We start from the raw sequence: 17,792 nt of genomic DNA, 5'->3' as shown, positions 1-17,792 counted from the left end.
GAGCAGATGCAGAGCATAAGCAGCAGTTCAACAGCAAATTCTCCTTGCCCAAGAGTTTATCACACCCACCTCCCCCTGTGCATCAATTAAGATGAATCAGCCAAAAGTCCATCTCTGAACCACCTACAGGTAAGCAAAGACCCTGTTATTAAGCAAATAAAAGAGCAGATAAGCAGCTTTGATGACTGTCCTTCCTCAGATCACCTGCCAGGACCCCTTCTCCACCCCACACAGCCCTGATGGGCAGGAGAGCAGTGCTGCCAGTCACAAAGCCAGGCCTGAATGCTACAGAAAGCAGCTCTAGGAAAAACAGGATGCTGATGTACTTTTCTTTCATCAATGAGGATCAATAATCTGTTGGCCAGACATCAAGAGCTTGACTTATCCCAGGAGAAAGCATGACATGGGAAGGTTTCTGATGAGCACTGCTTGGTCCAAAGGCTTCAGCATCTGCAAAAGGTGCCCATGTGCAGGCTTTATGTTCCCATCTCTCTAGAATGCTGACGCAGAAATAACAGGCAGGAACAGAGCCCCGGTGGATCCTCCAGCTGCTCAAGCAACTTCTCACACACAGAAGTACTACTTGAGGTCTCCTCCCAACCAATATGAACAACAGACTTATGAAAAGCACATTAGTAACCCAAGAAGTTACAGAGGAAGGTACCACTTCTGGTTTTGCCTGAAACTAGATCTTCCCTTTTTGTTTTAAAATAAAAAATGAGGAAGTAATTACAAGGGAAAAAAGTTAAACTTTTGACTTTGCATTTCACTAGTAAAATACTGGCAAAAAATGCTAATACTTTGATTTTGGGTTACCAAGTGTCTTAGGCATCAAAGCACAGGCTTTTCTGTGCCTACAAAAAAGGAACTTTGTTGGAGAAGCCAAGTTGAAAACATTTCTGGAGGGGTCAAGACAGATGGGGTTCAGCTGAGCATGCCAGTATTTATTGGAGTCACCAAATAACCCTAAGCTGCTGGTCTGGGAGAGGGATCCTACTCTCAAGGGTGCCTGTGTTGGGGCACAATCCTGCTCCACAGGGTCCTGAGAAGCAGAAAATCCCTGTCAGGCTGGGCATTAGGCCAGACTGCTGCTTTGTGCCACTGTGATGTCAACAACAAGTAGCCCGACTTCTCCAACATGTATCACACTTGCTTATGGCCAAGGGCCAGGAAGACACTTCCCAGAAATTACGAGCCTCTTCGTAAAGCTTAGCTGTTTCAGACATGTTGCATTACACTCCCCAGTATGGGTCATTTGATACCTGGCAAACCAAGCACACTGAACTCTCCACCTTTCTTTTGCTTCACACCACCCATATGCACTTCAGCTTGCAGGCTTGATTTCACCCAGCTTTTTTGACAGAAATGGTCAAGCCCCATAGAACTGGTTCATAGGGCAATACAATCCAGGGTAACACCCTTTGGGGAAGAGGTGCTTCATTTAAGCTCCTAAAGAATAGCCAGTAATTACTGTTTAGCTGATGCTGGCAGATCTTTGTAGCCCTGACTTGCAGAGCATCTAAGCATGGCAGAGTAGCCCTACGGTACTTATTGCACAGAGCCCATCTGCCAGCCTGGCCCTCCTCATTTGCTGCAGCACAGCAGGCAAACACAAGGCCTCCAGGCTTGATTAGCTAAGCTCTCACTGGCTTTCAGCCACTTCAATTTCCCCCCAAGCATGGCCTTTTGGAGAGAAGCAGGATGCTCCGATAGAGATGGGGGAGCTGTTGAGGAAATCACAACTTTGTAGGTATGAAATATTGCCCGTGTCCGTTTTGCGGATCCACTGCTCCAGCAAAAACGAGGTGAGGATGGACAGAAACATGTGGGACAGCAATTACCCAACCTTTCCACCTCATTAACCCAGCAAAGGATCACAGCACCGATGTGAACCTGCTGGAGGAGAGGCCAAGGACAAAGCTACTCATTTCTCCCTCAAAGCTGGAGTAGGATTTGCTTTCTGGGGTGACTTCCCACCCCCCGTTCCCCCAGCAGCTGTTCAAGCTGCTACAGCTGCTCTTACTAATGCAGTTCTTTCCTCTCACACAGTGGTTGAGAGAACTTTTTGTCTAGGAAACACTTAAAAAAATTGAAGTCTATTGGTTCAATGGAAACACCCACAGTGCTCATCCAATTGCACCTTGCTCCTTTTTTTCCTGCTACTGGAAAAGAGGAGCACTCTTTCACTGGAGTTTTGGCTAGAATTGCTCCCTTACATGGGATGCAACAAAATTTCCACCACAGCTAGGGGTGAACATTCCCTTTAACCCATTTTGAATGCCTGAAAATTTTTGGCAGGATGGGCAGAAAAACATCTCCATCCATTGAGACCAAACTGGTTGCCTCTGTTCCAGAGGTACAAATCCAACACAGGGGTCAAGGCACACTTGGCAGCTCCTGCCTGTTGCTTGCCCAGCTGATAACTAGTCTAACTTTGCCAGAAAATTAAGTCTTGCCATCATTCACATTGATTTAGATCCCTCTTTTAGGAGTCAGTTACCTCATTAAAACCAACGTGAGCTCTTGGGGCTTGGAGAGGGTCCAGTTAGTCTCACAAGCTGTCATGTTGCAGCCAAGTGGTGGAGCACACCCCAGTGCAGATGTGAGTTAAACCAGCTTTGGCTTCACCCATGCGTTTTCTTTTTACATTTGTCACAACTCTATTATCACGCAGCAATTCAATTTCCACGGCTCAGTTTTGCATGCGGGCCCTTTGGGACAAAGCACACACAGGTTTTGAGATCTGCAGGCAGGCTCTTTGCTTTAAGACAAAGAATTTCCTATCAAGCTTAATCCCCTGCAGACAACGGAGCATACAGAGACCCCATTACAGAGACTGAGCCCTGGCTCAGAGCTCTGCACATCAGCTCACAGCAGAAGCTCATCTTGGATGAGCTACAAAAAGCTTGCAGTCACCAATACTTAGAAAAAAACAACACTTCCAGTTTTAATGAAATTCATTTCAAGCACCTGACTTCCAACCAAAATAGTAATCATTTACACACAGGAACAAGTGGCTGTAAATGAACACATGGGAAGCACGAAGAGCTTTGGACTATAGCAACCTGAACATCAGCCCTGAGAAGCCAGAAGGATTTATTGCCAATGCAACAGCTCACTCACACCTGAGATTCACCGGCAGGCAGGCTCACTGTTGCCAGGTACATGCTGATACCCTGATATCACTCCACCACCCCCCACCACCCCCCCAAGCAGCCAATTAGGCAGCAAGCACCAGCAGTTTATGCTGTCGGTCCCTGCCTGCTCCATGCCCAGCAGGAGCAGACTGGGGAGGCTACAGCCTGATGACAAAGCTGTCATCCCAAAATAGGCACAGCTCCAGTAAGACTGGTACCACGCCTCAGCGCATTCACATCTCACCAGAGCCTGGTCCAGCCCCACAGGCACCATCACCCTCTCCCATTGCTAAAACCGGTGGCTGGACAGTTTAGTTTCTGTTACTGATACAGTGAGCTGAGCCAGAGCCAACTGAAGCAAGTAGGGGAAAGTATAATAGTATGGCCCCACATGAGATGTCCTCTCCCAGACCAAGATTTAACCCACACAGGGGTGATTAAAGTACACTTTGCTCATGCCAAAGTAAATTTCATCCCTCAGCCTGCTCTTTAATCTAGCATCTTCCTCTCCCCACCTTCTCCTGCCATGCCATTCACTCCCTCCCACAACGTTTTCCCATTTTGATTACATTTGTGTAATTGCATAATTTTCTCTTCTCTTGGAGGTAAAAGGGCACAATATATCCTGACATGTAAAACCCTGAGATTTTTCCCTTCCTCCCAGTGCATCCTTGACTCAAGCCCAGGTCTTACAGTGCAGCTGCCCATTTCAGTGCTGTCATTGCCTTGTGTTTCCCCATCAAGCCAATTCAGACAGTCTAAAAAGGGCAGCACAGCTCGCTACACCAAGGCAATAGGATTAGATCTAATCTTGTTTATCAGCACAATTAAGGCTCTCATTCAATCTTCTTCCCAGACTCCAGAAGAAAGAAAAGATCCAAAGCACCTGGCAACTCCGAAGAGGAATTAAAAGTTCACACCAAAGTCACTGCAGTCAGGATGAGTGTCACAAGTCAGCAATACCTGTTTCAACTAGAAACTGGGTGTTCTTTTGTATACAAAAAAAGGCACAAAACACCCATATCAAACTCTTTCATTAGATAGCCCCCAGCCCCATCCCTGCAACAACTGCAGCAGGATGTAAAGAAAAAAAAAACAAACCAAAAACCACAAAACATTTCACAACAGCACCAAACAAAAATGATGTAACATTAAAGGCACTGTCTCAGAATTCAAAGTCCTCATCAGCCATGTCGATTGCCCAGGCAAACTTCTCCCTTTGAGTCTTGTTGTAGATCTTCTCGATGGGCACACCAAACTTCTTGCACCTGTACAGACCACAGGATAGCAGTGGGTATGTGCTACCCTGTCCTGCTCTGCTCCCACCACAGCAGTCCTCTTCCATCCATGCAACCCCCTTAGCCCCAAGGTGCTTAATAAATCAACTTTGTACCACTGCTGAGAAAGACATGCAAAGTGACTCTTTCTTGCCCTAAATCCAGAAGGAACACCTTGCAAACAGTTATTTTCAGGAAGGGAAACCTTATCTTTGGATTTTGCTGGCCTCCCCAACATCTCCAGGGCGTGGGCATGTTCCTCTGGGCAGAAGCAAAGTTTATTCCATTCCCCCACAGGCTAAGGCATATGTTTATCCCCCTCCCCAGGCAGGGCTAGGTGACTGGCATGTCTCTAAAGGAACAGCTGCCCCATAGCATGCCCCAAACTTACCAAGCTATGCTAATCCTGGGGTCCAGGTAGTTCAGTTTGGACGTGCCCAGAGCTATCTGCTTGTTCTCCTCCTTATCTGTTGCCTGGACATTCAACTTTGCCAGCTGCTCTTCCAGCCGTTTCAACAGTTTCTTTTTCTTCTCCACATTGCTGAGGGCAGAGGAAGAACATCACAGACAGCATGTTCAAGGAGAAAAGCAGCAGCAGAGGTAAGACACAGAGCAGTTCTCGTCTGCTGTTGCCTAGGAGTATGACGAGGAGCCAATGAGCTTGAACTTAGATCAGAGTAGTCTCTACCCTCGCTTTAAGTCCTGTAAGACCCGAGACTAGAAATACTCCAGAATGGCAGTCAAAGATGCCACTCAGCACCAACCTATTTCTGAAGTACTTTGACCTGATAAGACACTTTTACAAAAATGTTACTACCACCAAGGTCAGGCAAGCACGGAACCCAGCATCCAGCAAACACCATCTCCCACAGATCCTGGCTCCATGAGCAAGGACCATCCCCAGCAACCTGCTTTGCATCTCACCAACACAGAGAAGCAGAAAACAAGAAACCCTAGAGTAAAGCATAAAATACAAGCCTCACTGCTCTCCTCCACCCCTCTCCCATCTCTGGGCAACAAGTCACCTTTGGACTCTGGGCCAAGGGAGCAGATTTGGGATAGACCGCATGCAATGACTACTGCAGAGATCAGATAGGTCACAACCCACTACTCAAGTGTCCCCCAAGAAAACCATGCATCAAGGCCAGTCTCACATCCCCAGCTCCAACCTCAAGCTAGGCATACTTTGCACCATGGCATTTTGTAGGATAACTCCAAGCCAGCAGCTTGGGTTGAAATCTCAGTATTCACTGAGGTGTACCCTAAACACAAAGAAATGCCCCTGAAGGAACTCTTTGCATTCCTACCATTGCAAGGAACCATCCACAAGACCTCCACCCATCTGCCAGGCTGCCATAGAACAAGAGGCATCCAAAACCCAACACACACATTTCTGTTCTGATGTACTGCACAGCGTTGGACCACACCATTCCCATATGGAGACCCTCTGCAAAAGAGGATTGTAAGGGATTGTCACTTACACTTCTGCTTTGGCATCTTTTGTGTCTTTGAACTCATCTTCAGCTTTTTTCAGCTCTTGCTGGGCTTCTTCCACCTGTTGCTTCTTGGCATCAATCTGTGAAGGTAAATACGAAATCAGCCCATGCTCCCATCCTCCCTGGAGGTTTCAGCTATCTCCCTTTGCCACACCACTCCTTAACTTCTTTCCAACCCCAACAGCTTGCCCCTGTATCACCTGCTGGAGCTCAAGCATTCCTCAGCATCTTGCAAAAGAACCTCACAGCATGGATGCCAGAAACTCAGCTCTTATCTGTTCATCTTGGGCAACTGCCTGAGAACCGACTGGCTTGTGGCAGCGCTGGAGCCCTCTGCAAAATCCCAAGCTCACCAGTAAGGTGAGAAAAATTAGAAGTGGTAGTTCAAGGTATCTCCATAGCAGACCCATGAAGTTTTCAGCTGGTCCTCCTGCAAACAGCCAGACAGGAAAACCAGTTTCCCTAGTCCTGAAACAACTGTGTCAAAGCTGTGCCATCACAAAAGGCACCAAGTGATGAAAAAACATCCTAAACTGTGCCATGTGCTTCATCCAGCATTTGAACTTTCCTCTCTACTCCTAGGTTGCTGATGTCTCTGCACTGATTAAGAAAGCCACTATTCCTGGTTCACTCCCTGCCACGCTACCACTATGATCTCCTTAGGCATCAGGTTATTTACCCTCCCTCTCCTTGTCTCCCCCCTCAACAACAGATCAGGTCCAGGAGCTCTCAGTTTGGTCTGCCTCACCTTGGTCTGGAGTTTTTGCATCGACTTCTCAAAGGTTTTGGGTGTAGACCTCTGATGGTTGCACAGGATGGCCACAGCTCGGTTAGCTCGGTTGTAGGAAAGGAGCTTTCCTGCAACATTGTCCTCAGCTGGAAATAGAAGCATCACCATGTCTCCTTTCTGGGAGCAGAGGAAGACAGGAAACAGGCCAGAGCAGCAGCAAGCTGTTCTCCATCCTTTCTCAGGAGAGAGCAATACTGGTTGTGGCAATTGGTGAAGGACACTTGAGCATCGCTGATACTGTGCCTCATCACCCATATATCCAAGGCAGGCAAAAAATAACGCAACCAACCAGCAGTGCAAGGAAGGAAGAAGAGGAAAAAATACTCCCATCTTGGCTATTAAATAGTCAGGCTATCACTAGTGGGTAACTATTTCTCACTTAACATGGTTCCCAACCTGCTGCATGCCCCCATAAGTTACATGCCACACTACAACATTGTGTGCATCACCAGCCAAGGAGGGGTAGGCAGTTCTAGGGACCCCAAGGCAATGGACAGACATTGCTGAGCCCACTGGCCACATTATGTGGCTGGTAATACCACAAACACTGTCAGTAACTCACAGTTAGTGAGGGCCTTGAGCTGTTCCTGCAGGGTAATGGAGGCATTGTAGGTTCTGAACACTTTGGCACTCAAACCATCCATCAGACTCTGCAGATGTCTGTTCAAGATGGATGTCTGAAGGAAAGAAAGTACAATAAAGTGTGGGGAAAAAGGAAGGAAGACAACAAGCAGAAGTCAGGACAATAAAGCACTGGTTTCTCAGACCTTTTCCTGTCTAAACGACCACGTTAGGCATTAAAAATATAATCTGTAGTTTGCAGATCTGCCTGTTATGTCAGGCCCTCATCTATCAAAAACTGGCACAAACTCTACTCAAACCCACAACGAATTTCTCTCAAAGTCAAAAATTTCTGCCCATCTGTGTCCAAGAGGACACATCTTACATCCAGTATCACATCTTACATATATCACATCTGATATCTCTCTTCTACAGAGCACATGGGACTGCAGATGGACTGGAAACAAAAGATGCTAAGAAGAATAAACTGGGGTTTGGAGGAAGCCTTACTTGTACCAAGAAAGACTATACCAGAAAAATCCTATATAACCAGAAAGAAGCAGCCTCTTCAGAGGAAAGATGGGCAAGTGGGTTATAGGGGATGCAGGCAGAGGGGGATCATGGGTGGCAGCACCCCATATCCTATACCAAGAGGGGGGAGGTTTTTCTAGGGGAGTATCTTGGGAGGGAAGGCTGCAGCACATCTCTCCAGCAGCATCTCACACTTCCGCCAAGCCCGGGCAAGGTGGAAAAGCATCAAACAGCTGAGGTTTGACACCTCCAGCAATGCCTCAAGCAACACGTGTGTGGGCAGGCCTTCCCAGGCTACAAGAAAAAGGCCTAAGCAGATAAGTTAGAGGATGGAAGGAACAAAAAGACATCTCCTTAGCAGGGACACAGGTTACTGATGAGTGCAGGCAGGCAATGAAGCCTGTGTTCAGCAAAGCAGAGATGCTACTAGTGCAGAAAGAGGATGCGAAAAAGTACCACAGCATCCCAGCAGGGTGCTCAAACAGTTACAGTCGTGTCTCTGGAGGGGAGAGAGCCAGAACCAGAGTAAGGGATGACAATGATGCAGCACCACAGCCTAGGAGCCTGCAGGTTGGACAGGGGTGTCACGGGTTTGCTTCTACTCCCTCTGGGCTATCAGTGCAGTTTCAAAAGCTTAGAGGTGACAACGCACATTGAGCCTATCGAAGAGGTCATCTTCCGGGTCCTTGTTCTTTGTGAACAGCTGCAGGTTCTTGAACACCTAAAGAAGAGAAAAGGATGGCCCTGGTCAGGGACGTGGAGCAAATTGCTCCTAGACATCTCCCTCATCATCCAGATGGACTCTGATTCAGACTTGTGTAGTACACATCCTACCACACCACCAGCCTTCTCAACTTCAAGGGCTGGCACTGGGACCTCAAAGCCACTAGTGCCACAGGCTGTTTTCTCCCATCTCTGCTATTACCCCAGGCACTCCATTTTCCCCACAGACACCATTAACGCCATCGATCCCACAGGCAAAGTGAAAAATAAAGTATCAATGAAAACAGTTCAAGGCCCGATGCCCACCAGTCAATGGAAGATGCTCCACCAGGAGGCACAACTTCTCTTCTGGTTCATAGGCTAAAACAACCTTGAAAGCCCTACCCCAAAATTTCCCCCCTCTTCTCCAGGACAGGGTCAGTTGCCACCCAGCACTATTGCATCTCATGCACATGCTGCCAACTGTGGCGATAAAGCACAGAGGCATCTTTGCAGCAGGTTTCAGATGCACATCTGGGACTGATGACCACCAAGTGAACCAAGGCAACCAGCTAACCCTGCACCATACTGCCATGCTGGCCGCTGCCTCCATTTCTGCCCCACTCACCAGCTTCTCCACCGACACTTTGTTGTAGTAACGGATTGAGTCTTTCCCAAGGAAGTCAAATTCTACCACATACTCCTGCCCATCCAGATTGGGGTGCAGTTTGATGTGCTCCACGCGCAGGGAGCAGCAGCCAACCGTGTCTGCGGTCTCCCCTTCCTCCTTCTCATTGCCGGCTCGCAGGGCCAGCTGGAAGGAGACAGCGAGTCATCCATCCCAGCCCACTTCAGTTCCCCCTTTCCAAGATTATATTAAAGTAGATATGTAGAGATAAAGTAGATATAAAGTAGAGAGAAAACTTTCCCAGGACAGTGCCTCACTGAAGAGTTGCTGGGACCATGGTGGAAACCAGTGACTGCTTCCAGCAGATTGTTTCACTGCTTTAAGAACCCTAAAATATCCCTCCAGAATAAAGTCACCCAGCTCTCCAGTGGGGTCTTTGCCATCACACAGACACACACGTGCTGTTAAAGTCCAGGAAGGACAGCACAGCTCCTGCACTGCTACACAACTGCATCCTCACACAAGCATCAGCAGATAGTAGAAGTCACCATCCTTCACAATCACTGCCAGATCCCTCTCGTGCAGCAACCCTGGCTACCACAACCAGCAAACACCCATCCACACCAGCATCAGGTGGACCAGCTAAGCTAAACCACAACCTCCATGGATGGGAGACCCGGGGGCCAGGCTGAGACTGCAGATACCTTATCAATGAAGTAGAGGGCCACTGCTCTTTGTCGCTTCTTCATCTCCTTGGACTTCCAATCAGCTTGGTACTGAGCACGGATTTTGTGGACAACATCCTTTAGGCGCCGAGCTATCTCATATTTCTGCCAGTCCTTCTCCCCCTGGAAAGAGGGGCACAGATGTTTTCACCCATTGCCCCATCTTCCTTCCACCCTACCAGTTAAACCCTGTTCTGGGAACACCTCCAGCACCTAAATACTGCTCAGACCCCATTGTTTTCTTGAGAAGTGTCCATGAAGTGGAAAAATCAGAGGAGAAAGAGCTCATCTAGTGTTTCCATGCCCTCTGCTGGCAGTGCTAGACCTGGAATCCTGGCCAAGTCTGAGCTGCTTGTAGTCTGGAGGTATCCTCCACCTGCTAGCAGCCAGCACACAGCAAATGGGGGGCCAAGCGGTCAAGCACTGTGTGGCCATGGCCACTGCTGCTGGGACACCACCTATGGGATGATGCAATCCACTTGCTCAGTTGTGCCCAACTTGTATGCAGTGTCCATATTTACTTTGAGGACTGGAAATAGCTTTAAGCCACCTCTCCCTCCCCACAGTGTTCACCCCCTCCTTCCCAAGGCGCTATAGATGGTGATCCCACCTACCCCTACCCTCCATTTACTGGCATAAATTAATTCAACCTTATAGACTCTGATCCCTGTGGACCCTCTCAGCCCCTGCCTGGCTTTCAACAACCTTGGACACACATGAGCAGCACAGGGATGGCTCTGCCAGTAGCAATCCACCCCTAGAACAGGCTCGATGCTTAACAATCTTATGAACTGGCACACCAATTTAGTTTACATGCTTTTTTTTTTTCTTTTTGGCAGCGAGTACATTTTCATTGACATGCCACATCTCTGCTTTCCCCTGATCTTTCCACCTGGCAAAAAGCCAGCGGCTCAAAAGGCAACAGCTCTGCCTGAACAGCAGCACCACTCCAACCTTCAGCTTGGAGCTGGGGTTCAGCATGATGTACTTCAAGCAGTTCTGGATGTTCTCCGTCCACGAGGCCAGCCAGGTAACTGTGTTGTCAAAGCGTACCTCTTTCCACTTGTGCCCTTCCGGTGGCTTGGGGATCTTTGAGTCCCTGAGGGCAGAGCAGGGTTACAGCCCACAGACCATGAAGGAGAAACAGGCCGTCAGCTCAACTGCTTCTTCAGTGAGCCAAGGACTGTCAACACATTGTGGCATCACTTATAGAAAACATACAGCCCACCCAAAATCACTCCACAACGTAATCAATTCTAACATTTGGATGCTGGGGGCAACATAGGAACTTGCTGGGTTGGTGGGGAGTGTTTTCCATCAAGACCACAAAGTCTTTGTACGGATGGTTTTCAGATCAATCCAACTCATTTAAGAGTGTTTGCCCTCTAACTTAACCCAATCACTGCCTTTCCTCCCTCCAGTGAGCATCCTGATGCTTCCAACCAGTACAAGGGACCCATAAAATGAGGAAGAATGGCTCACTGGGAAGAGGAGCACAGGAGGACAGAGTTGTCCCTTCTCCAGAGAGACGACAGGAGCATTGCAGTGTTTGTATTTGATGTCAGGCGAACAGTGTGGGCACCAGTGAGAGATGGGAGCTGCTGACCAGCTTCCTGCCTATCCTGGCTTCCTGGTACATCCACAGAGAAACTAAAAGTCAGACCTAACTGCAAAGCAGATATCTGGAGGTGACCAGGAGGCAATAGAAGGGCTCCAGTGAGTTTAAGCCTCAGGGTGTGCAAAGCTGTGATTGCAGGAGATAGCAAAAGCACACAGCAGTTCTGAGCAGAGATGTGCTGTTTACCCCAGTCCCAAAAGCAGATCCACAAGTTCAGCTCTTCCCATGGCAACTCACTTGCTGCAGTTGATGATAACATCTTCTGGCATGATCCTCTTCTTCAGCATGCCCATCTTGGGGTGGTCACCACGGCCACGGAAAAGGCCCGGTGGTTCAGTTTTGAAGTTGCCTATCTTCTCCCGGTGACCATCAAGGATGCAGTACCCATACTCCTCCTGGATCTTATCTGCCTCCTCTTTCAGTTTCTGAAAAGAGCACCATGCCACCATCATCCCATAGGGTGAAACAGAAATTCCAGACTCATGCCTGCTTATCACTACCCTCCTTTTCACTACCCTCCTTTTCACCGAGAAAGGAAGGCTGGAAAGGCAGAGCTCAAAGGATTGGAGGAAGAAGTGAGCATGAGCCCAAGTCCATTCCCAACAAGTGGCTCATCTCCACCCACTTTTTAAATCCTCAGTGATGCTGTCCCAGCACATGCTGGTGAACAAGCATGTGCCACCAGCCCCTTAAGCAAGGTCCACCATCCTCTGGACAGGGCAGGACCCCAAACCATGGTCCTCAAGGATGACTGGACCCTGCAAAGCCAGGAAACATGCAGCATCTGCAGACAAACTTAATGAATAGGCGTGTGATGGTCACAGGGACAGAGCTGGTTCAAAGGCCAAAGAGGTCCCGAGTCAGGAGGGCATAACACCAGAAAGGAAACAAGTAGGAGCCAAAATACTCTGAGCTGGTCCCAAAACATGATATCTGGGACTGCATGATATAGGAAACAGGCCTCACCTGCTTCTCCTCTTTGGAGAGTGCTTTCCGCGCCTCATTTTTGTCCACAAAATACTTGTGGATCTTCGTGAAGTCACATTTGTCCAGGTCTTTGATTATCTCTTGCTCCTCTGAGGTCATCTCCTGAGCAAGACAGAGGGACCAGGTAAAGCCAAGACACAAAACTGACTTCACACAGAGCTGCTGCCTATCTTTCCTTTCCTGTGAAGGAAAGTCAGACACCCACTTGCCAGTTCTTCAGGAAAACCAGAAGGAAGCAGCCACCCCAGCTACAACTACCCTAGCCGCATCCACCCAAGGGCAGACAAAGCTGCCATGGCAGGAGGCCAGGCTGCCTCTGGACACCTCAGCCTGCACCCACAGAGAAGCAAAACCCAACCAGCTCCGGGGTGCAACAACCTCTAACTTCTGCTGTGGAAACAAGCAGTCCCCAAGCATGACCGCAGGCAGCCTGCAGAAGCAGCACAAACTTGCCCTAGTACAGGTCTCGCTTTTATTTGGGGACCAAGATGCAGTGCTGTGGGACCACTAGGTTAATCCTTTAGAGGGACATATGCCCCAAACCATTTTTGAAGATGTTTGCAAGACCCAGCACCTAGTGATGCTTTCTTAGGTGGCATCACTAAAACTCACGAGGGAGCACAATTGCCAGTGTGGCGGCCTCTAGGATGCTGCAGACAACAAGCCTCAGTCCAACCCACAAGAAGCAAGGAAATAAATAATTACCAGGTTATAGACAATATGATACGATTATAAAGAACTAAGCCATGAAAACCCTCATCCCCTCCATCCCATACCACCACCTAGTGTCTGCCTGGGTTTAATGCTAAGTGTTTAACGCAGAGGATGGACAGCAAGGAAGCCCTCACGGGGAAGGTACCTTCCTCCAGTCATTGAAGAAGTTGTTCTGGAAGACCTCCTTGGTTGTGTATTCATGATCGAGCATTTTGGCATAGAATGTGGCAATTTCCTCCGTGGCCAGGCTCAGCTTCAGGGGCTTGCCTAGGAAGGGAGAGTACCTTTAACATCAGTTACAGGGACAGCCCAACCCCTCTTCCCCAGGCAGGCGTTCAGTGAATCCTCAGGCTCACCACGGTGCCAAAACAGGGACAAGAGGTGAGAAGACACTGGCACGACTTCAGCAATGCCCCTCCCCACCCCCACCCCCGACACAGCATTACCAGGGGATCAATACCCAGAGCACCTGGCACAGCGGGATGCTGCTGCAGCCCATCTGCAATCACACACTCCATTTCCTTTTCCACAAGAGTGGAAATCCTGATTTGTTTTAAGGTCACTGAGCCACAGGGCTTTCAGCAGCCACCAAGCGATGATGAGCCCCAAACTAATGGCTCCCCAGCACAACACAGAACAAGTTTGCTCTCTGACCACGATCACTTCCAGGACCATGCTGAATAGCCAGGACCCCACTTGGAGAAGTTTTGTCTCAATACTTCCCCACACGGATGGAGCAATTGTGGGAAGCTCAAAGCTGAGACTTGTGCAACAGTTACAGATGCAAGAGCCTCTCACAGAATGGTTGGGGTTGGAAGGGATCTCTGGAGATCATCCAGTCCAGCCCCCTGCTAAAGCAGGTTGCAGAGTCACATCCAGGCAGGTTTTGAATAACTCCAGAGAAGCAGACTCCACAGCCTCTCTGGGCAGCCCGTCCCAGTGCTCCATCAACCTCAAAGTAAAAAAGTTTCTTCTCACCTTCAGATGGAACTTCCCACGTTGCAGTTTGTGCCTGTCACCCCTTGTCCTGTCACTGGGCACCACTGAAAAGAGCCTGGCCCCATCCTCCTGACATTCTACCTTAAGATATTTGCATGCATTGATAAGCTCCCCTCTCAGCCTTCTCCTCTCCATGCTGAACAGGGCCAGCTCTCTCAGGCTTCCCTCAGAAGGGAGATGCTCCAGCCCCCTCTTCATCTTTATAGCCCTCCTCTGGATCCTCATGGTTTTCCAGTGGATCTTGATAATTTCTTGGAAAGCCACCATCCTCCCCTGAGTTCTCTGGCTAGAGCAATGAAGTCTAGTGAATCCAAGGAACATCTTGGCTTTTCCCAGGAAACCAATGCTTTGAAATAGCTTTTCTAGGCAAGCTGCAGGAAAAGTACCCTGCAGAGCTCCAGGGGACTGTTCAATCCTACTTGCATTAGACACTGAGTTCTGGTGTTCCTGAACTGCAGGGTATGGTGGGTCACCATGGTCTTATAGAAGCCTCATGACAACCTACATACACTAGCTCAGACATTGTCCCTTCCTGCCTGTCTGCAATCACTTTTTCATCCAGGGGATGGTGACACCTTTTAGCAAACCTGCCAATGTCACCCAAGATCCCAGGCCAAAACCACCAGCCTAGGTGCACATAACACATAGATGGATCTCCAACAGCCGAGAGGCCACAGAGAAGATACAAACCCTATGCAGGACTACATGCTGCTGCCAGGACTTCTCAGAGCCAAAAAAAAGTTTGACAGCCCCACCGATGTCCCAGCAGTGCCCTCTGGTGACAGCGTTGCCAGACACCTCATTTCCCAAAATCGGCCTTTTTTTCTACTGTAAAAAAAACTCCAAACCCACAAGGTATAGGAAGCCCAAGTGAGGGGTCTGAGGAGGACCAAGACACCATGGGACTGTGGTGCCCTCCCATCTCTGGCATCCCTTGATCAAGGTCCTTACTGCCTCCTTCCCTTGATCTGTCAGAGAACATGTTGCTCAGGGATGAAGCTGAGAACAGGGAGAAGATGACAGCCCAGCAGGCACGGTAGGAAACCAAGGGGGACAGCAGAGACCTAGATCTGTCCTGTCAATTTCAGTCCCTCAGTGATGCACTGAGTTGCTATAGAGGCATGGTGGCTCTGGGGACAACATCAGAAGCCGTGACTAAGAGCTCACAGCAGCCCAGCCAAATCCTGCAACATCTTAGAGGGCAAGTGAGTGATGTGTCAGTCACAGAGACCACAGGACAGGCAAACTGCAGCTCTCAAAAGTAAAAATCACATTTTCTCAGCTTGTGGGGAAACCATGCATGAGCTGACTTAAAGCTCAAACTCAAAAGGCATCTTAATGAGACTTTTTTTTTATCTCCAGTCCATCTTCACAAGAGGTATACAAGGACTTCAGGGTACAGCATCAAGATGCATTGCTTCCCCTAGAGAAACTTCAGGTCCAGCCCTACCAATACACATCCCACAGCCAGGAGCGGCACAAGTCTCAGATCCACACATGGTTGCATTACAACACCCTAAAACCAGCTGCACAGGGGTCCTCACCCTGATAAGGGTGCCCCACATGGGAGGGGATGAATGAAGCATGCTGCATCCATCAGGGGCTCGTTAGCTGCCCAAGAACCCTGTAAATCCTACCACATGCAAAACCCTCCAGCTTTACTCAGGGTTCAGGCTTTATCCAGTGGGATATTTAGGCCTTTTATTCTGTGTTCTGCAATACTGCCCATGCCCCACCCCCATATAAGAGAAGATACCAGCTTTTTGGCCAGGCAGAGGACATGCCTCATGTCCTACCACAAGGCAGACATACCATCATAGTAAAACTGCACATTATCAGGCAGTGGCTCATAGACAGGGGCGAAGTAGGGTCCTCTGTGCTCCAGCTGAGTCCACTTTACCCCATCTTCTTTCTTCTCCTCTTCCCACCTGGGACAGACACAGGGACCCATGAGATCAAACCAACCCAGGGTCTGGGACCTTCTCCCAAGGTTGCTCTAGGAAGATTGTCTATGAGAACTGTCTGTTGCTGCAAAACCCAAGTGAAATCCTGTTGCCTCTGCTACTGCCTCAGTTTCCCCATTCTTTCAAACAAGGAAGACAACGCAATTCAGGGAAAGGTGTCTTGAGGAAGAGGACACACGGTGTGGTGACACAGAGGGACACAGGGGGGGAGTGAAGGGATGGATCAGTCAACCAAACTCATGGGCACAGGGAGAGGCCCCACTGTGGAGCCGCAAAGGCTGCTCAGTTTGCACAGAGGTGGCTGCAAGAACTAAAAATATACCCTCCCTTCCCTCCCCATCCCTCCCTGCCTCCTTTATTTAAGGAACCACCCCCCAAAAAAAGTGCGTAGGTTCGTGTGTACATGCCAGAGATGGGCAACACACAAAGTCCATGACTACTTACTTATACCTATGATTTTAATGTAAATAAGACCTTAACGCACCTCTACCCACTCCAGAGGAAACAGGATTTTAAAGTCACCGCATGCTTTAGTTGTGAAGATTTTTTTTAAAGAAAAAAGTAAAAAATAAAAAGGTCAAAAAACCCACCCTCAAGATTACAAGAATAGCATTAAAGAGATAACGCAGCTCAGGGGCAGAGGATGAAGCCCGCTGGAAGAGCATCGCTGACAGCAGCGCACGGGACAGGCAGGGCTCTGCACCACCCTGCAGCTCAGCACCAGCCTGGCTGGCACCGGCCCTGGACCCCAGCACCTCTGGAAAGAAGGATTGCTGGGAAAACCCAGCAAGGGGAAGAAAACCGCCTGGGTTTCTAGCTCAGCAGCGCCCCGGAAGCATTTCTGACTTTTCTCCTCCCCACGGGAAGCAGGGTAGAATAAATCGCTCAGGTCAAAAGGTGCAACGTGCCAAGAAAGCATAGGAAAAAAAAAAAAAGAAAAAAAAAGGAAAGATCCTAAAGAACGAAATAACCATTAAGCTACAGAAGACGTGGTTGACAGCATCTCAGCCAGGCAGCTGCAAGGGCTGTTTTGCGGGACACCGCAAGGGCTCCACCTCCCCTCCCAAAGCCAGGCGATCCCCCACCCTGGCGGCATTGCCCACTCACCTGCTGCAGCCCCCCGAGCCCCGCCGGAGCCCAGCGGGGGGCAGCCGGGGGCGAGGGGCCCTGCGGCCCAGCAGCGAGGCGGCGAGAGTCCGGTACATGCCCCTGAGCCACCCACGGATACACGGAGGCTGGTGGATGCCCAGGTCACCCCGAGCATCCTGCCCCAGCACCCTGCTACCCACCGGGCTGCGGTGGTGCCGGTGCCTCCGGCATCACCCGGAGGGGCCACCACCGTGCCCAAGCGGTCCGCGTTGTGGCACTCCCCACATGCCGGAGTGGTGAAGCCTTATGGGAAATGTAGTTCTGCCCCTGTTTTGGGCCAAAACTGCTGCAAAACAAGCTGATGCTCGGTACCAGCCTCTCGCCTCCATACCCGGCTCCACCCCCCCAAACAAACAAGAGATCTTCATAGTCCCATTTTTCATGCCACTCTGTGCTCTACAGGAGCTGTCCCAAAGGTCCAAGCACTAATGGACATCCCTGTCTGGGATAACACACTAGCAGCTCCCTGCAGCTGGGGTTTGCAACAGGCTCCAAAGCATCCCCCCACACACAA

The 17,792-nt window shown here is 49.5% G+C and overlaps 1 protein-coding gene across 2 annotated transcripts; it reads right to left on the bottom strand.

Moving 5' to 3' along the window:
* Positions 1-2,929: 2,929 nt before the first annotated feature.
* On the bottom strand, positions 2,930-17,504 carry TOP1MT (DNA topoisomerase I mitochondrial). Of its 2 annotated transcripts, none has more exons than XM_040587145.1 (14): positions 17,237-17,504; positions 15,978-16,093; positions 13,312-13,433; positions 12,432-12,554; positions 11,703-11,890; positions 10,802-10,946; positions 9,827-9,970; positions 9,123-9,308; positions 8,445-8,513; positions 7,263-7,377; positions 6,659-6,786; positions 5,896-5,990; positions 4,806-4,955; positions 2,930-4,405 (listed from the first exon to the last, which is right to left on the bottom strand). In XM_040587145.1, exons 1-14 carry the CDS (start codon positions 17,332-17,334, stop codon positions 4,303-4,305), a joined length of 1,782 nt encoding a protein of 593 aa, XP_040443079.1. In that variant the 5' UTR covers positions 17,335-17,504; the 3' UTR covers positions 2,930-4,302. The 2 variants fall into 2 exon arrangements, with proteins under 2 accessions (XP_040443079.1, XP_040443080.1); XM_040587146.1 differs by having other exon boundaries at positions 10,901-10,946.
* Positions 17,505-17,792: the final 288 nt, after the last annotated feature.

Source organism: Falco naumanni, chromosome 3 (genome assembly GCF_017639655.2).
Source record: "Falco naumanni isolate bFalNau1 chromosome 3, bFalNau1.pat, whole genome shotgun sequence".
Lineage (NCBI taxonomy): Eukaryota > Metazoa > Chordata > Aves > Falconiformes > Falconidae > Falco > Falco naumanni.
The sequence above is the reverse complement of the archived record's forward strand: the minus strand, read 5'-3'. Positions and strand labels throughout refer to the sequence as shown.